Source organism: Trachurus japonicus, chromosome 8 (genome assembly GCF_045865225.1).
Source record: "Trachurus japonicus isolate A0001 chromosome 8, Traja_1.0".
In the NCBI taxonomy this organism is placed as follows: domain Eukaryota; kingdom Metazoa; phylum Chordata; class Actinopteri; order Carangiformes; family Carangidae; genus Trachurus; species Trachurus japonicus.
The window spans coordinates 24,244,948-24,269,117 of record NC_140914.1 but is presented as its reverse complement, the minus strand read 5'-3'; the positions used below and the strand labels follow the sequence as shown (position 1 = coordinate 24,269,117).

The 24,170-nt window shown below is 44.4% G+C and overlaps 1 protein-coding gene across 2 annotated transcripts in view; it reads right to left on the bottom strand.

Annotated features, from left to right (window-relative positions):
- The window catches only part of mei1 (meiotic double-stranded break formation protein 1), a 63,864-nt gene that overhangs the window by 1,661 nt on the left and 38,033 nt on the right, over nt 1–24,170 (bottom strand). Inside the window, exons 23-32 of one of the 2 annotated variants that reach the window (XM_085784858.1) lie at nt 20,767–20,880; nt 20,010–20,120; nt 18,348–18,532; nt 17,932–18,016; nt 15,083–15,267; nt 11,995–12,076; nt 11,543–11,649; nt 10,773–10,904; nt 4,479–4,606; nt 3,100–3,750 (exon numbers count right to left, since the gene is read on the bottom strand). In XM_085784858.1, the coding sequence (XP_085640984.1) occupies nt 3,612–3,750; nt 4,479–4,606; nt 10,773–10,904; nt 11,543–11,649; nt 11,995–12,076; nt 15,083–15,267; nt 17,932–18,016; nt 18,348–18,532; nt 20,010–20,120; nt 20,767–20,880 (1,268 nt within the window). In that variant the 3' untranslated portion in view covers nt 3,100–3,611. Of the gene's footprint in view, nt 1–3,099; nt 3,751–4,320; nt 4,607–10,772; nt 10,905–11,542; nt 11,650–11,994; nt 12,077–15,082; nt 15,268–17,931; nt 18,017–18,347; nt 18,533–20,009; nt 20,121–20,766; nt 20,881–24,170 lie in introns of those variants that run through there. The other variant, XR_015036312.1, reaches the window with a different exon arrangement.

Genomic DNA, 24,170 nt, shown 5'->3' with positions numbered 1-24,170 from the left:
AGTGAAGACAATGTTCGATTAAGGCCAATTTGTGCATTCTGGGAACATCTTTTGGGTAGCTTCCCAGCTTTCTGAGAAATGCTGCACTAAATATCCTTAAGTGCTGGTCGAAAGCCTCAGTATTTCTTGATAACAGCCAGGGAAGGGGGGGTTGCCTGGTCTCTCTTGTGGCGGCCGCTCATCGGGTTATTTGATGCTCCTGTGTGCCTCCAAGCAGGCGGCCATGCAGCTCTGACAGATATTTATGAGCAGAAAGGTTATCGCCGCCGGCACGATTTAATGCAGTCAACACATATATCCAGCAGTTGATAACGCTTCTGTGTAGCAGGGCAGAGTGCTGAGACTTTAAGAAGTAGCGTAAAGAGGGACATTAAGGGGGGATCAATCATCTCTAATGTGGCATGGGCAGCAACAGAGATGGGGGTCTAAATGCATCCATTAACTGTAAGCAGGAAGCCCTAATTACACAGGGTGATCATTTGAGAAAGTCAAAGTCGTAGGAAAGCACTCACGTTTTCAGATCAGGTTACATGATGTGGCTCAACCCTGACCAAATCAGAGTGACTGACACAAAACAATATTCCCTCAGAGTGCCCCCCCACCTCCCCCCTCGACCTCACGCTGGGCTGCTCGGGAAGGAAACAAGACGTTGGATGGAGGAACCACTAAAGGTAACATCTGAGTGGTTTTTGCCTGCAGCGAAGGAGATTATCCCTCCATCCTCCACCTTTCCACAGCGCAGGGGGGCTGTGTTGTGTTTCCATCCTCTGTCCTACTGAACCCTGGACCGGGTGGTTCCCCTCCAGCCGACCCCACAGCCTGCTCCTCTAGCTTGGTTGAGATCTGGTCCATTACTGGGGACAACTCAGGTTGGGTGAAGTGTGGGTGGGGGGGTGTGAGTCTGAAGGCAGGAGTGTTTCCTCGCTGTAGCCGTGTAAAGCCCACATAAATCTCTTGGCTGGAGGAGATTTTTTGCTCTCAGCCAACAATCTCCCGTGGCAGAGAGGCTGAAGTTTGATTTCCTGTGTGGGAAGATCCACGCTCCAGCTTTGTCAGATAAGCAGGCTCCCATATCTAATCATACTACAGACCTGTGGAGATAACTCCGCTCTGCGTATGAATCCTCTGAGGTGTTGGGAAAAAAATACATCCCATATGATGCATATATTTCTGTTCTCCCAAAAGGGCCAGGGGGAAAAAAATGAAATAAATAACTACACAAAAAGGGAAAAAAAACATCCTCAATCACCAGTGAGGAAACAGTCCAAAGTGCCAAGCAGCAACCAATCAACCAACTCTGTGACATTAAAGCCAAGAGGGAAAAACTGACCCCTGTGGTGAAAGCTACTCCAGAGAGGACGGGGAAAGAAAGATGCCGATCAGACAGCAGGATGTGCAGCAGGACTGGATCCAGATCCCCCTCAGGCTGCCCGCCTGCTGTGCAGTGGGAGGTTTGAGGTTCAAGGACTGACACATCATCTCCCTCTCTCGCTCTCCCCCCACTATCATCACTCATGCAGAGGCAGAGCCGCGGACATGCGTAATGGTGCTGATGATGGCTGAGTCCTGGTAAAAGACTGTCATGTGAACCATCAATTACAGATTGCTTAATTGACTACATGTCCCCTACCTCACCCTCGCCCCCCTCCACTCTGTGGAGCAATGGTGAGTTCATTTTGCTCAAACTGCAACGCAAGCCCCGTAATTATGCCTTCAATAAGAAGCTGTGATGTAAGATCACATCTGGTGGTCTTGCACACCAACTCCGCAATATATCACAATCATGTCCTATATGTGGTTTCTCCGGGAGGAGGAGGAGGAGGAGGAGGAGGAAGAGGAGGAAGGGGGTGAGCTTTTAGGAATTAACCAAGTAGCCTATGTGAAGTCGCTGCTCCACAAACAGACCCCGGCTGTCTGTCACCGCAGCTGTGCGACCCCCGGATCCATCCTCCTCCTCCAGCGGTCAGCGCCGCACAAACCCACCGACCGACCGACCGACACACACACACACACACACACACACACACACACACAGCGCTGCTGGACACAGAAACTCGCGGATCACTCACCGTGTTACTGTGGAGAGAAACGGCAGCGGCTCGCTCCAAAGTAGTGCAGTTTCTCCTCTTTTTTTCTTTTTTTTTTGGTTGTTTAATCCCCACGCCAAACGTTTAAGGTCGGCTCTCCGCTGAAGCTGCTCTCCTGTTGGTGGTGGTGGTGGTGGTGGTGTTGTAGGGGCTGGACGGGACAAGTGAGTCAATGTGCCGCTCCGGATCCTCAGGTGACAGACAGCAGCTCGGAGGTGGAGGTGTTCATTTACATGCGGCTCTCGCTGCTCCACTCCGCCGGCGCCACGATCGCACCGGCTGGCTCGCCTTGGACGAATGACAGCGAGGCGGGCGCTGAGCACGGAGGAGGAGGAGGAGGATGTGTGTTTCCGCACGGAAGATTTAGAGAGAGACACCGCCGGGGCACGGGGCAGGCCGCGTTTCGTTTCCCTATGTGCGCTTCCTTTGAAATATCTCGCCTATACCACATTAAAAAATAACACGTTTCCGGACTGTACATGTTTTCTCTGAAATACACACAGAGCGATATTTATAGAGAGGGTTAAAATTACCCTGGGATCCTTTCTGTTGTATGTGCAACAGACTCTTAGGTAAGGAAGTGGCTGTGGTTGATGTGTATTTTTAGAGGGAACCACTTTGAATTCAATACACATAAGAAGTCATGACCCCTCAGACTGACTCGCTGTCTTTTTGACTGGAAAGTTGACATCATAGTGAAAACTGAAACTTAGAAAAGAAAAAAGAAATTAAAACTATTCTGCACAATTTTCCCCAAAGCTCATCACAAACAGCTGCTCCCCGAAACTTCAACACCACTTCCACATCACAGTCATGTCTGTCATCACACCACTGACCTGTTAGGAGCCACACTGTAAAGGTGTACGAAAACAACACTCACTGGGACAAAGCCTTCTCCCTGGGCTACAGAAGTTGAGGAGTGGGCTGTAGGGGGAGGGGGGGGGGGGGGGGGGGGGGGCAATTATCCACATGGGATGTACATTAATCTTCATATGTTGCATGAAACAAAGTTGTTTTGTGCCACTGTAAAGTCAATGTGTCCTTTCCGTTTAAGTAACGACCTCACGGACCCACGAGATGCCTTGAAAAACAAGCAATACAAGTAGTATTTTCATTTTACAGTGGTTTTTAATTTGACAGAAAGGCAACTCAACAGAAACCATGAAAATAACTTTCAGCCGTCTGAATTATAAATCTCTGCACTAAAGTTTCACCTTGACCACCACTGTTGTAAAATTTGAGAAGTCACATTTTTATGAGCACAAAAAAACCCAAAATGAAGAGGTTGTGTGTGACTGCCTTTGACGTGGTCTAAGAAACATGGACAGCCAGTGTCAACAGTATCATCGTGTCATATATAAACTGACCTATAACAAAGGCACAAACTGATTTTTTTTCATTACTGGATAATTAAATGACTTTAGTTTAAAACTGATTTGAAGAGATGCAGTTGCTTTTGAAGAACAGTTACATGCTTTGAATGATTTCACTGCAACAAGAGTCGAGGCGGGAACTCGTGCTGCTTTATGAGAAGAGCAGGAACAATGAAAAGAAACTTTGAACTGGTAATGTTTTCGTTTCTAAACTGGATGTGTCAGTCAGTGGTATCGTCGGTTTGCTCTGTGTAAAGTCAGACAGACGGATGGACACGTCTCCAACACGCCTGCAGAGCAGAGTCACGAAGCAATAAAGCATAGTGACAGAGCAGTTGTGTGAATGTGTGATAGAAAATTCATATTTGAAAGAGAACAATATTAAAACTTGAACCTGAATGTGAAGCACACATGAACATGTTTCATATTCACACTACTGTTTCAGTCCCAGTCCATATTGCTCCACTTGTTCCTCGTGTGTCTGTTGACTTTCAATGATATGACAATATAGTTTTTATATAATAGTAGGCAACAGAGCTAATATCAAACTGAGCTGACGTACGCAGACTAAACAAGTGAGTGGGTGGATGAAAGGAGGACTGTTTGTGTAAAAGAGAGTCAATCAGCATGACAGATGTAGAGAGCCTTTAAGTACCGACTGACTGAAATACAGTAATGACTCTGTTGTACGACACCCTTTAAAGAGATTAAGTGAAAAGCACAACACAGGCGTCCAATAAATTGCCAGAGAAAATCAATAAAGATGCATTGCTGACACCGAGGTACGGCATCAGCATGGTTATCACTCACGGTGTGCTTACAGTGTGTGTGCACGTATAGGTGTTGCCGCTTTTACTCACACTTATGTAGGCATGTCTGAGGTTTCTGCAAGGCGTGAGCTGTAGTTCACATGTAGGCCAGAGTGCATGTGCTTGCACTTTATATGCACTATTTCAGTGTGTAAGAGTGTTCGTTCAGGGGTGCGTATGGGTGGGTTTCACTTTCAGGTGAGGGATACAGGATGTTGCTAGGCAGACTGGGGCTGCGGCTCACGGCTGGTGACTGTGGGGCGAGGGCCTCCATCATGTCCCTCACTCTCTGCCTGTGCTGCTCTGTGGGTGGCGGCTGCAGGACGCTGCTCTGGATCTGCATCAACACACAACAGGAGAGAGCATTTTATTTTGTTGAGTAAAAGATAGGAGAGGAGAGACGGGCCAGGGGAGAGGAGCAGCATAATGAGGAGTGGAGTGAAGAGAAAGAGGAGACGACGCGTTTCCAATATTAACACTTAAGTTAATGGGCAGTAAAAAGTGTTATGAGAGGATAAAACAAGAACCGGAAAAATAAAAACAAAAGTAAAACGCCTGGAGAAGAAAGAAGTCCAAGGCCTTTGTTCCAAAGCGTGTGATAACGTTTCTGAAAACTATAGAAATTACATTTTTACCAGTCACTTTAAAAACAGCGTACGTAGCGAGCTGAAAACAGGCAAATTGGTTTGTTGAGCAATTCACACACACGCACAAACAAACGCGCACATACACACCTGGGACTTGCAGAGTGCTAAATAAGTAAGCCAGACAGGAACCTCTTCTACCGCAAAAATGAAACTATTTATTTCAGCTGTCAGAGGCGCATGCAGTAGATAAAATGCGAAGAAAGGCTGAGGAGCAGCAAATGGAGCCGTACTGTGGATGTAAACTGCAAACTTAAAGTCATGAGGGACAGCGAACGCACGCAGCATAAAGAAAATGAAAACTTTGTAGAGAATATATCGACGAGCAAGAGAACACTAAAGGGTAAAAGGTTGCTGAGCGTCTCCGGCAGCTGTGAGCACAACACAGGGACACAGAGTCTGATCAACTCGCTGCAACGAGCTCGTTCAGGAAGAGTCGCCTGGTTCCGACGCAGAGCTGCCACTGATCCGGGCCGCAGGCAGGTTCAAAGACAAACTTAAAGGTTTGATCATTACAGTCATCCTGAGGATCTGAGGTGTGAACGACGGCCACATGTTCACAACGGTGTCGAACACTGAGCTAAATCTGCTCTACACAAAAGTAGCATAAATTAATTATAATGTAAAAAAAAAGTCTAAAAAATACATGTGGGTCATGAGCGAGTTATGAATCTTTTTGTAACACTATTACAGTAACACCGTGAGCTGCACCAGCACATGTTTTGTTCCAGCATTGTCACCAATTTATCATTATCTCCCTCCTCATCCTCATCATCATCATCATTCCTCCTATCCTGGACTAAGTGACGAAGCCGACGGCTGCAGGTGATCAAAGATTCCTCAAATCTTTTGGTCTGGACTGGTGTGGGTTTTGAGTTGGAGTGAACAGGTAGGGATTAAAATTGATGGCGTTACAGCAGGTTCAAACAGAATGTTTAATGTCTACATCAATACTTTAGGCTTGTGAATATCACTCAACTGGTTTCCCTCCGTGGTGTCAGTGCTCACTCACACCGCTCTGATAGCTGCCATTTTTTGGATACGACTCCGACAAGGCAGCAGCTAACTGAGGAGATAAAAAAACTGATTACTAATGCTGAATGCATTTGGTTGGTAGAGAGAGTAGACAATAAAGATTCATAGACAACAAGTGTTGTCAGAGTTAACGCTGGGAGCAGTTGTGGAGGATGATATTTTGAGGAGCAGGCAGGTGAAGGAAAGGGCAGAATAAAGAAACGGTTCAAACACTGCTCACTAACTGAGAAGTGCAAAAAGGGGGAAACAGAGGTGAATGAAGCGGAGCTGGTGGGGTGAGAACAATTTGGAGAGTAAAAGAGGAGACAAAGGAATATGTGGAGGAACAGCTAGCAAGTGAAAGCTTGGTTATATAGACAAGTATGAAAGGGACAGATGCAGTGACGGGCGACAGATTCTCTCCAGACTGGGGGAGAGAGTTATTAGAAATCTGCAAGCTTTAGAAATTATGAAAAGAAGCTCTCCCCAAAGAGCAGCTCTGATCTGGGAAGCTAACTAATTACAGGGTGCAAGCTGCAGCAGCCTCACCCCTGTTACACTTCACACTGGCCACAGAATCACACAGACACAGACACACAAACACTTAGAGACAGGAAGACGAGCATGTGCAAACGTATAGAGGAGGAAATAGCCATGGGCTAAAGTTGCAAGAGCAAGTGATGCATGTGTTACAACGGTGTGAGCGCACACAGACGCACTCACTCTCAGTTGACAGATATGTCAGGACACATGGGCAGGAAACAAGACAGCGATATGATGATATCAGGTGACTGGCAAATGTGCCCCGATAACTTCCTCATGAACAGAGACTTCACTTAGGTCCAATGGCAGATCAACAAAACCTATGAAAGTTTCAAGTGTGTGTGTGTGTGTGTGTGTGTGTGAGACAGATTGGAGCAGAGGAGATGACAGGGGAGAAAAGAAAATCATACTGTCTTGAGACTGTTAAGAGAAATGTGTCTGTCACATTGAACCCTGCCTCCTCTAAACCGCCTCAGTGTCTCCACAAATGCACATATCAATATACACAGTGCACGCGCACGCACACACACACGCGCACACACCTACACAAGAAAACAGACACATCTCGCGCGCATTCGCACAGTTCATGATTCCCTGGCACACACTGCACTGGGAGCTGCAGCCATCATTCTGTCACTCCTGTGATCCGGAGCTACTTCCAGAATACTAAATGTGTCTCTGCTCCTGTATGTGATGCCAGATTTGAGCTCAGCAATCTGATGTGGCTGCTTTTCTGTGTTTCATAAAAACCTTTCAGCAAACACAAAATGGGCTTGATGCATTTGCTGCAAAAAAAACAACTAACTAGGGCAACAGCAAGGACACACACTCACCAAGCACTTTATTAGGAACACCTGCACTCCTGCTTGTTCATGCAGCTCAGTGCACTTCAGCGGCCTCCACAGTCACCAGATCTGAATCCAATAGGACACCTTTGGGGACGTGGCGGGGACGGGGAGATTGGCAGTTCGAATGTGCGGCTGACAAACCTGCAGAAATGATGCGCCGCAGTCGTTGTCGACATGGAGCAACTGATGCCATGAGCATCAGTTGCTGTTATCGGCACAAAAGGGGGAGAGGAACTGCCGAGCACCGGTCCTGACAGAGTGCTCGGTGAGCGTCGTTCATCATGTTTAACTTCTGTTGATTGTTGAAGTGAGCGTTTCACAGAGCTTCCTGAACCAGTTCATATTTCTTCTGGGGATAATCTGTGAGATTTGGTGAGTGATACTGGCTGTTTAAGAGGCTTGAGCCAGACAAGTGCTGTGATCACAGCTGAGCAGAGCAAATATCAGAATGAATCCAAACTGTTCTGTCGCAGTCACTCCTCTTCATTCACCTTCATGATCTGTACATAAAAAAATATTCATTTGAATTTCTCTAAATCTTGTTTGCACTTTTGCTTGGGGGAGGGAGGGGGTGTACATTCCTGAATTCAATACTGCCATATTACCAATGTGACGGGTGGAGGGTGGGTAGGGGGGATTATTAAATGCTTGTGAAGCTCCACAATAAACTACACCGCCTCGGGTATTCTTTGACATATTATTTCTGTGCAACTCATATGAACTTAACTGTACAACACTGGTTTCTGAAGACACCATGGAGAACGTGTAAACCCTGTGGGCTCGGTTTACACTGCAGTAGAAACAGCCAGAGTCTCACAGCGACATGTTGGTATTTTGCTGATCTCAGAATGTTTTTTGGCCGTTCCTAATACTACTAATAAATGATATGCTATAACAGTTTGCGATCACTAACATAGAGGCCTTACACCAACAACTGTTTAACATAAACTGATTTGGTTTACATCCAGTATCAGTAGTACGAGGCCAAATGCAGAACAGAAAGTGGATGCAAACAGTTTCTACTTTGAAGAGACTGTGTGTAGTCTTCCAACAACGAATGGCCAGCGGCAAAAAAATACATATACAGTATTTACTGAGAACTGAACAGACACTGCTCTGACTTAAAGCTTTATAGTCATCAGAATCAATACTTGGAGACAGAGGTCGGGACTTTTTTTTTCCTCACAGAATTGGACGGCCCTCCAGAATTTATACACCGAGTTTAAACAGTATTCTGACTTGGCAGCTCCAAACGCTTTTTATTCCTCGAGTGCCTCAGTGCTAACCAGTCCACTGGGCCCTGTGTCTTCAGCGTTACCCAGAAGCCAGCCAGAAATAAAACAAGGCCTATGCGTATTCTTTAATCTGATTTAATAACTTCAGGACTATTAAACTTTATTTTCTTAAAAATTCAGTCTGCTACAAAGAGGCTTAATTCATTCAGTCTTAACGTGTGTAAATAATCACAGACTCCAGAGTTAAACACACCAGAAGCCCGTGCTCCTGACATTTAACTGAAAGATGCAATTTACACAAAACTGTTTGTGGTGATTGGTCCAGACACAATTACACGGCTTGCCAGTTTCAATAGGGATGTTATTGAGCCTTTAAAAATCAGTATCTAGTTTCTCTAGCCAGCGCAGATGAGCACTCATTGGAGCTGACGTGAACAACGATTCTGGACTAACGGCTGAGGTAACTGAATTAATGCCAATGTCAACTGCTACTAGATAACACCAAGCCTCTCCTTTGTGTAGACTCGGGTACCTGAGTGTAAATTACACAACTACAAGAGTGGAAGCGAAGTTTAAAGTGGGGAGAGCACAAGACAGTTACCTGACAGCCAAGCTAGTCAGCGTGTTTACAGATAACATGCTGACCTCTGACCTTAAACTTTGTGTTGGTCTCACTCACACCCAATCACTTTGATGTTAAACTAAATCTCTCCTTTTAGCCTTTTTACTTAGCACCACCAGTGAGTTGAAGTCCCACACTGAGGCTACTGTTGTAAATTGGCATTTTGCTGCTGCAGTGCAAAACGCTGGTATTTTATTTGCATAAACAAACCTGCTCTCTCCCATTAACATTTCCCCTGTTGTCTCTGTATTTTGCTGCCTGTGCTGTTTTCCATAGCGAATGAATAAAAATTTCAAAGCGGCAAGAAAAACTAAGTGAGGCCGTTGGAATTATCTTCATTTATGTATAAATTTGTCTTGTGAACAAACCCAATCTATTTTCACTAATAATGAACAAATCATTGTTTTGTTCTGCACACTGAAAACATGCAGTGTAGGTTGGAAAATGTATGTGAACTCCTGGCCTAGCAGCACCAACCAGAGCTAATTGGAGTCCAGTCACTTCAATAATTATTTTTAAAAAGCACTGCTGTTTCACAAAACACGCCTGCAAATGTAAAACGTGCCTCACAAAAGAGATGTCATAAGATTTACATAAGACTGTTGCTTTGCATAAAGCTGAAACTGTAGGAGCACAATCTCAAAGAGTTTGGATATTGAACAGCCCGATGTCAAACTGTCTGTACATGGAGATGGTTTGGTTCTGTGGTTCCCTCCCTGGATTTTCAGCTAAAACGACGAAACACAATAATCTGTTAACAAAGAACCAGGGAGCAACAGCTGAAGGCCACAAGGAATCATTGCAGCTGATTAGCAGCTCTGTTATTGAGGCTACCAAACACAAATAATAATGGTGCATGAAGCTCAGTGTCCATGGCAGCACACCATGGAGGAAGCTGCTGCTCTCCAAAAACACATACATCACATTCACATCAAGTTTGCCAAAGCACACCTTGACTCTCCATAACACTATTGAGAGAATGTTTTACAGACTGATCGACTTATTGGGGAAACGCTTGCAGCACGGTCAGGGTGGCTGTTCGCCTGCCGAAGCTCAGAGGCTGGTGACGCAGCAGGACGATGACCTTAAACATCAAAGTATGAAAAGAGAATCCACCTGTTTGAGCGGCACAGTCAGAGTCCAGACCATAATCCAGAGGAGATGATGTGGAATGACCTGAAGAGACGTCCTGAGAATATGAACGGTCCACTCTTTCTACTGAACGCTGTGCAGGTCTGACCAGCCGCTACTGAAGAGCTGCTCTGAGGTTACTGCTCCCAAAGGAGGTTCAACCAGATATTAAACCTGAGCGATCAATGACTCTTCCACCTGTGTGCTCCAGTGTTTAATGGATGTGTTCAATGAAGACACACAAGGTTGGAATCATTTTTGTGTTATTAGTCCGAGCACATTGTGATCTTTCTCATGCCACTGTGTGTGAGGTTGGTTTATACTGAACTTCATCTGAACTTCACTCATTTTCCAATTAATTCACTATGAATATAGATATTCATGGGTCCCAGCGAGCAAAAAGGGTCACACACAACGTTCTCATTATTATATCTGTGTGGGTGCGTGTGTGTGTGTGTGCGTCTACCTGTGTGAGGAGGAGCCCGAGGGCCTGTGCTGCTTCCTGGCGGAGCTCCTTCACCCCCGTCCTCTCCACCGCCTCCATCACCTGCAGCAGGTCAGGCTCCCACCGTACCGCTGTGCTGCCGTGCTGCAGGAGCTTCGGAGGACACAAACCCACATGCACAGTTTGATGTATATACATAGAAATGCACAAACATGCACAGATGCAGTAACTAAGAAACACAGGAGAAAACCAGAGGGAGATAGAAATAAACAGAAAGAATTGCAAGCAATATAAACACTGAAGTGATTTATTGCGGTTGAAGTAAAGGTCAATTAAATCTGCCATGAACTTCTAATAATTATTGAAAATTCTTGGGAAGGTGCACAGAGCCACACTGACACCCATGTTTTAGACCCTTATGTGCTGTGTAACGTGTCTTAATGGGGAAGAGCTGACCAATCGTTCCTCCCCTGTGTTCACTGAATAATAAATGAAAAGAAAGTGTTCAGGCCACAGCTCACAACACAAACTATGGTAATAATGTTCCTTTAATTTCCATATGTTGCACAACCACGTACTCAAACACTGCGCTGTACTCACTCTCATTGCTCATGTGATCTAACTACTTCTACCACTACTATGTTTTTATTACCTTCATTAACTTTTGATACTTTTAATATCAAATATTCATCATTGCTCAGAACCATGCCCAAGAAATTATATTTGAATTGACTGGCGTGAGTGTATGCGTGCGCATGTGCGTGCGTGTGTGTGTGTGCAAAGCCTCTCACCAGTGTGATGAGTCTGAGAATGGCAGGGTGGAGAAGGCAGCTCTCTCCTGAGCTGAGCAGGCAGTGGAGGAGGAATCGGCTCCACGGCTGACACACCACAAATTTTGCTAACACAAAGACGCGCACGCACAAAACAAGCCCAGGGGGAGAAAAATGACAAGTCAGGAGGCCTAATTTAGATCAATTCAGTTTAATTTTTCTCTATTCCTCCTGGTACAATTACTGAAAATGGTTAACGAGTGAAAACTCGCCAAAAGCCCAAAACATTAAAACACAGAGCAACAAACATGGATTCTACAGCGTTGAAGACAAAGATAATGTGAGAGAGAATAAAAAGACACAAATTACCAAACAAACACAGCACTAACACTCTAAAATATCATTTTATTGCCACACAAGTTCTTTATGTACAGATTAGCTCCACTCACTCATTCCCACATTGCCTCTGGTACCTGTAGTATGACTCCTCCTCTGAAGGAAGCCCAGAAGGGATGCCAGGCAGTCGACTGAGGCTCTGAGCAACAGCTCGTGCTTCTAAGGAGAACGAGACACAGCAGAGAGAAACACGAGAGAGAAGATGAGTTACACACTCACACAAAAAAGAAGAAGAAGATGTTTTGAGACATCTTCCACCTCTAAAATGTCACACCACTGCAAGTCATGAGCCACACAAACGCGACGAGTGCCTGTGTGGCTTGTGAGATACGAGCAGATAGAGACGCTCATACATTCATTCACACACACACACACACACACACACCAATGGACACAGACGCAGCCAAAACAATGGGGAGAACAAGTGAACACCAGAGAGAGCAACTGAGTGAGATTTTGATAATGCATGTATCTCCCACAGTGGCGGCGCTGGCAGCGAGCACTACGAAGCGTCCAAAAATACTGAAGTAGGCCAGACGGATATATACACGCAGACGACAGTGGAGAGTTACACCCTAATCCTGAGGCGGAGAGGAGGAGATAGGAGAAGAAAGGAGTGAAATTTATGAGTGGGGAGGGGATGAAAGAGAGAGGGAGGTGAAGGGACCAGAGGTGAGAGAGAGGACAGATGGGATGAAGGCAGATGAGGACACAACACTAAAGGACAGGTTTAAATGAGAGCAAGGAGCAGTGAGGAGGAGAAGGAGAAAGTGGAGGGCAGAGCAGAGGGGAGCTCTGATGTTTCCTCCTGCCACCAAACCACAGCATCAAGGGGGGGTGGGTGGGGGGGGTGCAGTGGGAGAGAGGAGGGGAGCTGGGAACTGTTCCTGGTATCAGCTGCTGAACAGCAGACTACAGTGCACTAAACCATAGAGCTGCAGCTCAGCTCAGCACTACAGTCTTTTATACAGAGAGGAAATGCCACTGGTGTGGAACCAGAGGCTGTCAGGCTGCAACACAGGCACAGGATACAACAGAGTTATTACAGGCACGGCGCCCAATTAACCCACAGTGTGCATATTTTATCCAGATTATTATTTCTTAGGATATATTCATATATAGACATCACCTTTTCAGTCACTCTGGGTTTTTGTTATTCATTAAATATCGGTAATGCTACTTAATATATCATTAAAATAAAAAATGATGTAGTATTGGTCAGTGGTCAGTACACTGGAAGAGTTGGGCTTCACACAGTGGTTTGTTTGTTTTTTACACATCAGAATAAACATGTGTCTGTGGTTTTACACCTAATTAGCTGGAGCCTTTTTGAGGTTTTACATTGAACCCAGTGAAACATACAACCTCCAACACCAACCCTCCATCCGCTGACGACCTCTCTGAATCTGCTGATTTAAGAATAATTTGTTCATCTGACCCGTTTTCATAAAGCTTTAATTGTCTGTAGATGTTTCTGTTTGACATTTTCCTGCGCTGTTTGCTGCCAGGGCTCGGAGCCCCGCCACTGTGTGCTACTTTATATGAATGTCATGGTCTTAAAGATAATGTAAATTAGTGTCTATTTGATGGACAATGACTCTTAGCAGTCAGCTTCATTCACCGTGTATCTAGCTGCCACTTTATGGACAGAATCTAAATGTATTACCACGCTCACTGCTTTTACTCATAACTCCTGCAGGCCTTGAGATTCATTCATTCACAATATCTGAGCTTCAGTCACATAGAAAAATTGAATCTTTCACTGTGGGACTCTTCAGCCCTCGGCATTAACTGATGGCAGTAAAGGTAGTAGCCGGTGGTGTGATGGAGCGTTTTAGTGCTTCATATTTATGTGCTGCCTTCGCTGGATTGTGAAGCTGGAGCAGTGCTTTAATCATAAAAAATAATCAGGTTGAAACAAGAGCAAAATCAAAAGACTGTGTAAAGATCAACATATGTAGTAGCTCAGTGCACAATTGACCTTACTAGATAAGATTCTTTATAATCTCTTTAATTAAAGCTCGATCTGTTGCCATATTTTGAGCACTAATATTTTCCACCATGCTGTTTGCTGGCTGCCACCCAGGAGAAGTGGTGCTTCACTCTTTTAATATAAAATGAACGCTGGTGAGACACAAGTCTGATCCTCCTCTAAGCAACAGTAAGTCAATACAGCGGAGGCTACCTGTAATAATAACATGTTAGGGACACCTGTGATTGCTCTGGATCTGTGTGCTATTCCATTACGGTAACTGCTAAATCAATTCCAGCCTCATCTTCTGCATTCGACACCGTTTGTGATCGGCAGGCTCGAAGTCACGCTGTGAAGACTTTAAAGATTACCTTTTACCTTATCTCTGCTGTGAGGTACACAGGGAGGCGTGAAAGCTAAGAAAGAGAGGGAAGGCGTCCTTGTATCAACATGCGAGTCCACGGCTGCCTGAGCACATGGTTTATGTACATATGCATTATGTACTGTGGATCTGTTTCGGGGTAGATACTGTATATCAACACTCTGGTTTTTCATTGTTAGAATAAACATTTCTGTAAGATGAGATCTGCTGATTTATAGAATTAAGACTAAAAAGGCTGAATTAGGGAGAAGCTGTGAACATCACTTTAGTTTATCATTATCTCTGTTTACCATTAAAAACACAGCTTCACAAGGAAATGTACACAACATTTTATCACAGCTGGAGTTTCCCTGTAATACTTGAATAGCTACATTTCCAACCGTTGCTTGTAGAAAAATAACCCATTCGATAGCACTGCACCTTTCATCACAAGACTGAACTGACTAAAGCTGTTTGCTGTTATTTCTGCCTCCCTTAAATAAGATATGTGGGAAACGCAATGTAGCAGTGGTAGTCCCTGGAGCAGACCAAAATTTATCTCTTGACGTAAAATCGATATTATGTTTAAGACAGTTCAACAGTAAAACAACTGACCTATCTGTACCAATAATTAAAGTTTGACTGTAATAACTGTTGAGACTCTTGGTCAAACACTGACTGTCTCTCCTGTGTCTGTCTGTGTTAATCTATTTTGCCCTAAAGCTCCCTATGTTTCCTTTTTAAAGCGACATGTGGTTGCACAGATTAACACACACACACGAGTGCGCGCACACAAAGACATGTACATAAATCCCGCCCCAAGTACCACAACCTGTAAAAGAAGTCCACTGAGAGCAGTTGAGAGGCACTGCGCCCCTCTGGCGCCCAGCGGGTACAAAGCTCCATCTTGGGCTCCCAGGGGTCTGGGCCCGACCAAGCAAGGACCGGTGCTCACACACACGACTGCTGATGTCAAGTCAACATCGAGTAGAGCCTGCAGCAGTCTTAGGTGGCTGACTGGAAAGAGAAAGAGACGGGGAGAGGAAAGCAGGGCTGTTAAAGGCTGAAAAGTCACAGGGAATTAGAGGAAGATGGAAAACCTTAACACAGGGGTAAGACAGAGGAGAAAGCCAACAGAATTTAAAGGGTGAGGCCACAGGAGAAACAGGTAGTGGCCGAGTGAGTGCAAAATGGAAGTTGGAAATAGAAAAAAAAAATTAAAAGCAGGTAGCAGTGGGAATGCAGGCACAGATAAGAGGCAGAGTAAGAGATGAAAGGAACCAAGGGCAATTTTTCAAACTGATATGTGACAGAAAGCTGAGCGGGGCAAGAAGTCAAAGATCTCAGCGCCAAGTGATGGTGTGTGAGGCAGTGATACACAGGGTTAAGAGAAGGTCAACAGGACTGAGAGATCAAAGTAGTGATGGCGATTAAGAGACAGCCGTGGCCAAAATGATTGCTTAAACACAGTGGGATCCAAACTGAAAGCTGCCAGCCATTTGAATTGTACTTACGCCATGTACACTGAGATTAGAGCTCTCTGAGGGAGGTAGTCCTCAATTAGTGGCAGCAGAAGAGAGGGAGGAGAGCACAGCAACAGAGCGGGAGGGAGAGATGGATGGATAGAAGAGGAAATGTAGAATGTGTAGCATAAGATTAAAAAAAAACAAAAAACGAAGGGACATAAAAACAGAGAGGAGACAGTGAGTGAAGGAGTGACAAGGGAGCGAATGAGAGACAGAGAGATAGGCAGGCAGAGGGACAGAGCCAATACATCACAGTGATCCTGACAGGCCACTTATCCTGCTGACAGACAGAGACACAGGAGCAGCAGGGATGATCTGTCTCTGAGTGGTGCAGCGGGATGTGAGCCACTTAATATAATGAAAAGTGTGTGAAATGCGTGCACGGGGTTTGGTTACCTCCGTCAGAGATAAAACGTTGACGAACAGTCACTCTGTCTGCCCATGGACGAGCACATGTAAACTGGATGGCGAGACGTCATTAGTCTAACGTAGACCGTGGACAGCGACTGCAACAATCGGGCTTACGTTTCACTGTTCAGATCTGAACCAAACACTGCCGACATTGCGCTGAGGTGTCTTGGTTTTACAAATGCTCTCGTGCAGCGGTTTTCGGAGCGTGAGGTGTGTCTCCCCGAGGGGCGCCAGAGAACACAGCGTGACAACAAATAAACTAGGAAAAGCAACTGTAAACATCAGATTAGCTAACCTCAGCTGTGCATGCGGTGCAGTGGATGCATCTTTAGTAGCTACGGTGAGACGGACGAGCAGAAAAAGGAGGATGTATGATCTATGTTGATTCCTTTCTACAGCGCATCCCTGCATCTAGCAGCTACGCCCATCAAAGTGTTTTTGCCACCAAGCAGTTTGGAAATGCAGCTTCAACAGTTGGTGTATAAATGTCACAGCATACATGTGTGTTTCTGATGAAAATTCTATTAAGTACATAATATTTATGGATTTTCATTACATATATATTTAAAATAAAAAATATTTTTGTGTAGAGTGGAGCGGTGGTTGAGTGGTTAACGCTGCTGCCTCTCAGCAGGATACTGGGTCTGATTTTGGGGCTTTTTAGGTTCTCTGTGCCTGCATAGGTTGTCTCTGGGTGCTCCAGTTTCCTCCCACTGTCCAAACATGCATTTTGCCTGTAGGTGTGAATGTGAGCGTGTGCGTTGTTTGTCTATATATGTAACTATGTGATAGACTGGTATCCTGTCCAGTGTGACCCTGCACATATAACAACTATGGCCGTTTCATGGATGGATTAAAATCGGTCTTAGGTCCATAAAAGCACTAAATAGGGAGAGGGAGAGAGAGAGAGAGAGAGAGAGAGAGATATTATTATATTATCTGTTTATTTATTTATGTTGTATGTGTTATTTTACCATTTTTGTAACGCTTTGGCAATATTGTAATGACAGTCATGCCAATAAAGCTTGTGAAATTGAATTGAATTGAATTGAATTGAGAGAGAGAGAGAGAGAGAGAGAGAATGTGTATGGCCTTGCGTCGGGCTGGATCTTCTTCTTTCTCTCTAAGGGCCACATAATCAGGCAAAATCATTTTTTCCGCTGAGAGCATACTATATGGAGAGGATATATGCTTGATGTTCAGACAGTGATATTTCATTTGGTGTCTGACCTTCTGTGATGTCTTCAATAGTTATGCCATTTAAGTAAAATTGCTATGAAATTTAGGTAAAAACGTGTGTTCAAAAGGTCTTTAAAATGTAAAGCTATAGATTACACAAAAGTTGTTTAAATAAATGGAGACATACACTGTAGTAGGAAGAACGAGGAGGAGGAGGGCTCAGCTGTCTTTATGTTCTCTAGGGGGAGGCTCACTTTCCTACATTTTGAAAACGCCTGCTCTTAAATGGTTTGCAACTGCATTGGACAGTGTAAAGCGGAGTAGCACAGAACTGCAATCAAGAAAACACTAAATTGGGAGGAACTAAATGGGAAATGAAGAAAAAGGAACTGTGGACAAAACCATAAGATTGTGGAAAATCACTGAAGTATACTTGGATTATATACACTCACTACAAAACATAGCATTTAAATTGCTGATGAATTGTTTTGGCGTTTGCTGCCTGGAGGGACAGAAATCTTTCAAAAAAATAAGATAAAATAAGCTCAAATACTGAATTTGTTACCCAGCAAGAGATTGTCTGTGTTTCTCTTCTGAACGAGGAGCCTCTGCACAGCTGCGTCCAGACTCCAACTGATGCTCTTATGGACCTTGAATAATGGAGAGAAAAAGAGAGAGACAGAACCAGGGAGTGGAGGGGAGAATAGGAATAACAAGATGAGGGCCAAAAAATCTCATTGCAAGTAAGAATGTGTTATCCCCTCTGTGTGAGCAGAGAGCAGAGAAGAAAGTGCATTGTTTTATTCTGCGTCTTTACTGTATCACATATTGAATCCAACTGGTGTTTTGTATTCTGTGCCCACATCTGAATCTATGCTCTCCTTTACAGCATGTCCTGTGTCCTGCCCTTGATGCTGCTTTGACTGTGGGAAGTTTTCTCCTATAGTTGTGATAAGAGCGGTGCTGAGCTGTAGCGTGTACCTGAGCCGAGTGTACGCTTTGCAAGGTAATGAGGGAGGACATGAGTAGATGGCTGCAGCACAGCAGGGCCGAGGGAGGACCGGCTGATGGTGAGAGGGATGGAGCAGGGGAGGAGGAGGAGGGGGAGGCGAGGACAGTCTGTAGCTGCTCCATCAGTCCATTGTTGGAGAGCAGCATGGAGACAGCTGGGGAGGAGAAGGCACCGTGTCATCACACTTTGATGAGATCTACGCTCATGTGTCAGAGTGTGTGTGTGTGTGTGTGAGTAGCAGTTGGTCTGGATGACTACACGGTGACGTACTACAGGCGCCCACCCACAATTATGGAAAAACGCCCACGTGCGACGCTTTTCGTTTCACACTTCTCTCTTATTGCAATGAAATTCTGCCACCTAAGCCTCGACCAAGCAAGGTGTAAATGTATTTTGATGTGATTTAATATAAAAATGTAGGAATTTGATAATTTCATCAGCGAAAAAGAATGGAATATAAATGGAAATCATTTGCATAATATTGAGGTAATATGCAGTACATAGGCAGCCAACCAGGTCAACTGCAAGTAAAAGAAAAACCAGAATTTTATATTATTTAAAGCTAAAATATCCGACTGTTTGCCTTGAGACAGAGGGATGTATTACTATTTCTGAGCAGCACACAGTCAGCTGAAACACTGTCTTGCCAAAGGCTGAGATAACTAATGTTTGTAAGTTGAGCACCGGCGATAAAAGAAGCAGATGGTGAATCGCAGGTAGGCTGCAGCAGGGGCAGTTTGCTTCCCAATGGTGCCCCTGCACTCTACCCACTGGCCTCACCTCATTAACAACCAGCTCAGTGACCTCTGACCTCTGATTTTGTAGCGCACACAAATTACCTAGCTTGTAGGTTCCAATCAGTTCCAAATCACTAATTGATGTCCGGGATGTGAGACACTTTAACATGTCCTGATTCATCCTGTTGATGGCTCCTGCTGTACATTTTTCTATTTTCTATATTCCACAGTGAAGCTATTTCTTCTATATTTTGGCTCATTGATTCAGCTTTATAGGATTCGTGGACGTTTCTAGAATCTAATAAAACCTTCATCTGATATCTGATGAAACTCCAATGTCTTCTTATTTCTCTCTTATCTGCAAAAGGAAAATAAACTGTTCTTCTGTGTCCTTGTGCATGAGCTCTCTGAACTCAGTCTACTTACCATATTTCTATGTGGATGTGTCTAGTGTATGTCTATGCATGCATGCCTGGATTTGTTTGTGTATATGCAATATTTGGGCTTAGCAAGGTGATAACACAACCTTGAGTTGTTTTCTTGTACAAATGTGAGAGAAGCTCTCGACAAAATAAGCAAGAGCACACAAGTGTCTGACACAATGTCCAGGACTGAGCTGCAGCTTAGTACCATAAAGATGTACAGCAGGTGTCAGCTTGTATGCTTATTATTTCCTCTGTGTCTCGGTGCTCCACACTTGTCAAGGTCAGCCTCTCACCTCTGTCAAAGCAGGGCAGAGGGAGAGGGAGGTTGAAACATAGGGACAGAGAGTACGAGGCAGAAACGCACAGAGGGTGAAGAGGCAGGGTGTGTGAAGGATGAGATGTCGGGAGAGCAAAGAGAGTGAGACAAATACGTGAGGACAGGGAGAGACGGGGAGAGTGTGTGTCTCACCTCTGTCGGTGCAGTGTGCGGGGGACAGACTCAGGCAGCAGTAGAGGTAGCTGAAGGCAGGCAGCAGGCTCTCTGCGTCGGTAGGCTTCAACCTCCCTGCTATATTACTTACTGAGACACACACACAAATGCGCACACACACATACACAAACATTCAAGTCTGGTGCTCTCAAAGGCTTTTGATAAAGATTTCATCCACAGACACTGACACACAATGTGCGAGACGGATAAAATGTAACAAGATGAGCCTTGCCATTTGCTGCCTGTCACGTCACATCTGCCACCGGTCAGTAGAAACTGAATTAATCTGATCTGCCAGTGCAAATGTCAAACATGTCTAGTGAATGTCTAGTAAATCTCTGAGCGGCGTTTTCATTTGCAGATCAGCGTTGAGTGTTCGTCTCGGTGGGTTTGTTGATGGTGACATTAAATCAAAGGCGAGCCGATGCCTCGACTTGAGAAGAAATGCAGACGAATGCAGGGGGAGATGAGAAAAAGTACAACAGTACAACACGGGCCTGTGTTGAATGGAGAATGTGTCTTAGTACAGTCACTGGATGGTTATGTGTTTGTAATGCAGCATGAAAGTTATGTAGCGAGTGAGAAAAATGCACAAGAGTGTTTTAAGTGTTGTCTTTAGCATTTCTGAGTGTCTGTGTGCGACTGATGCAGAGTGATGTAAACAATGTATGTGAATGTGTGCGTATGTTGATAGATGAATGCTGTGTGGCCTGCCTGCAGCACCTTTGAACCTCACCGTGGTAAAGGAGCTTGAAGTGCACTCCGTCCATCTTGCTGTAGGAGGACGATGAAGGTGGGTCACTGGCCTGAGTCACACACAGCAGCTCCAGCACCAGAGGGAGTGAGTTCACTGCGAAAAACGAAGACAGAAACAAAGTGTGACTGGAACAGAGAGGCGAGAGACGCAGACAGACAGGCAGGCAGGCAGGCAGGCAGGCAGGCAGGCAGGCAGGCAAAACTAAATATGAACACAGAGAGAGCGTGGGAGACAGAAGATAAACTTAATAACACAGTGTCAAGCGAGAAATATGAAGGTGCGGGGACTGGGCTGTCTGACAATCATCCTGAATTAACATTTCACCTCGCTTCATCGCTCAGGATGAAACCTCTGTAGTTTTCTGGACAGCAAAAACAGACGACATTCACACAGACAGAGAGAGAGCAGAGGGAGAATGTGAAGAGGAGAGAGAGAGGGGGAGAGGGTTGGGTTCTCCAACAGGAAAGAGGCAGCAGCAAGAGGATCAGGCAGAATAGTCATCTACATACTCCTTTCACCGCTGTAGAGCATAACATTAAAATATCTCCTCTTGGGATGCCGCTGCATTAGAGGCTAATATAAAGTATATATTAATGCAAATTACAGTGGGCTGAACTGGAACACGTGCAGGATAACAGTCTCTAATCCCCACAGGGCTCGGCATGAGCAGAAAGCAGGCAGAGGCTAACCACAGCAACACTTCCTGAATCCCTCGCTGGCGCACCAGCGTTGTGCCCTTCAGCGGCGCTCATTAACCTGGTCAAGTAAACAGATATCATAACCCCATCTGGCAGCAGACACTTCCACCAAAAGCACAGATATGCGTGCACAGAGCTGGACCTGTGAACCTTGAGGTGCTGCCGATTCGGACAGAGCTGCATTTGATTTCACAAGAATCCACCCCTACACTTTTTTACACTGTAATTACTTGTAATCGACTTGCACAGAAGAATTCTTTGTGGTGTCTGGGCTAATTCTATAGCGGACGGTAAACAGGAGCAGAGCTGTTCTGCATATCTGCATCGATACCGCCTGGATGTCAACGTTTGATCTAATCTACCAGCATCCTCAAAAAAAAAAAAGCAGCACTGCCCACTTGCTCATCTTTCCTTAAATCACGCTCCCTGAATAGTGATATTTATACATAATATTACATCAAGACAAGAGTTTTCTCCTCCCCCAGACATAAATAACCTTCTTATGAAAACAACCTCTATGAGAAGTATGTCTATTGGAAAAAAAACAAAAAAACCCCACACAACAATAACACTAGCCTTCATGCAGCGGAGTCTTCGAGATAAACTAGCGTCCTGCTGTCTGTGTTGACAAAGGATGTTGGGGAGATTTGTTTTAATGGATTAATGGTTCTCCCCCTGAAACATTAATCACAGGCGACAGTGTTCTGGGAACTGCTCTGCAATGTCATTCCAATTTAAAACTAACCAAGTTTTTGGAGGGACTTTGTGATTACAGTTCACTGAAAAACAGAAGCTGCCTGGAAAGGACAGCTCAAACAAATAACACCACAGGCTTCATTACCTACATAGAAAGTAACATGAAAGGCACAGCAGGTTTCATTGCACTCTAGCTAAGGTCTGTATTTTGCGTAATTTGATAGACAAGAGATATCTTAAAGTTGCTGGGCAGACATGAATGACATGACTGTGATCAACCTGCTGTGCCGTGTGAAAATCCTACCAGGGTGAACGGCTCAACAAACACTACAGCACAGGTATTCCATCAAATGATCCAATATTATGTGAGAATAATTAAACTAAGTGCTTTCTGTTACGTTGCAAAAGCATGTTGTGCCAAATGGACCTATTAATTCATGCAAGTTACTTTATAGATGTGTTGCTATGTTTGTACCAGTTGTTATTTTCAGATCATTATTTAAATTCCCTGGATGATTTGTTTGCCTTCTCAAACCTCTGAAGGATTTTTTAAATGTTTTAAGTGTTTTAAGTCTTGTAGGATTTTAAAGAGTCAGTAGGTTTGATGTGATTAGAAAGACCTCATTCCCTCTGCAGCTACCAGAACAGAGCCAAGAGATTTACACCACTAACCTGGTGTCTGCGGTGAGCCTTTCATAGGCTGCATCCAAAACCACTTCCTTTATGTTCTACTTTGTTGCCAGCTCTCCATTTTGTAATGCTGTCCGTCTAGTGAAAATTATCATATCTGGACTTGTGGTATCCCACGAGACAATGTGAAGGTAGTGTGGAAAAAAGTACATCAGATATTCACAAACCAAGCAATATATAGTATACCATCATGCCTTGCGTTTGTGGAGAAAGATCAAATACATTGCATCTGAAAAGGGTTTTTTTTCATTTTACAAATGAGTTCACTATAGTTATCTACATTGAATCCATGGATATTAAATTGTGACGAGGGATGGGAATCACCAGAGGCCCCACAATACAATATTTTTACAGTTCTAAACATTTTTCAACATTATGAGTACTGAAAGTTATTACCTTTTTGCAAATCCAAATAATGTTCTGAAAGGAAAATGTCAAGTTTAATCTAAGATAAAGTTCTTAGTCTGTTCTTCTCACTTAAATCATCTTTACTTTTGCAAAATGGGATTATCAAGCAGACAGACTGACCAACACAGTCAGAAAAAGTATTCTGCTATTCTAGTACTAAAAACTTGTGTTTGCAATTTACATGATAAAAAATGTGATAATCAGGGTCCATATTATGAAATATTATGCTGTAGCAATTTCCCCTAATAGGGAACAGTGAATAAGTGAGTGGTTTTGATGCTGTGAGCTTCATGTCTCAGTTCCTTGTTTATTTGATTTTGGACTCCTGCTTGAACATTTCAGGATTTGTTTACCTGTTTGGACAGCTTTCTCTGGTTTTGACCCTCACTTGCCTCCCTATCACATAAGCCTTTGTTCCTCTTTGTGTAAATAAAATCACTGAACCAGATTAGCCATTCCTCTGGCATCGGTGTTTGGGTCCTTTCCCCTGTTTTTGTGGCGCCAGCTGTGCCAGAGCTGCGTGTCTACTGACTGATCACAAACCCTTGTGTTTTCTTCTAACGTCTTGGTCTCATCAAATGTTTTTTGTCGTACAGACTGCAGTGGGGATTCTGTGGAGAGACATTTAAACTAAATAGATTTTCCTTATCAAAAAAAAACTTTTCAGTCAATATGAAGCGATGGGCATCTGAGCCCAGGTGTGGCGGCTGCTGCTGCTGCTGCTGCTGCTGTTGATGAAAGTGAGATTTAATTAACTCTTTCAGTGTTTACTGTGAGGGAGAAAAATGACTATCAGGGAAGGTTTGTCTGTCACATCTGACAGTGTAGGAACCCGCTGGGTAAACCCATGTGTTTTTGTGTGTACTGTGTGCACGGGCTTGGACAGGAATG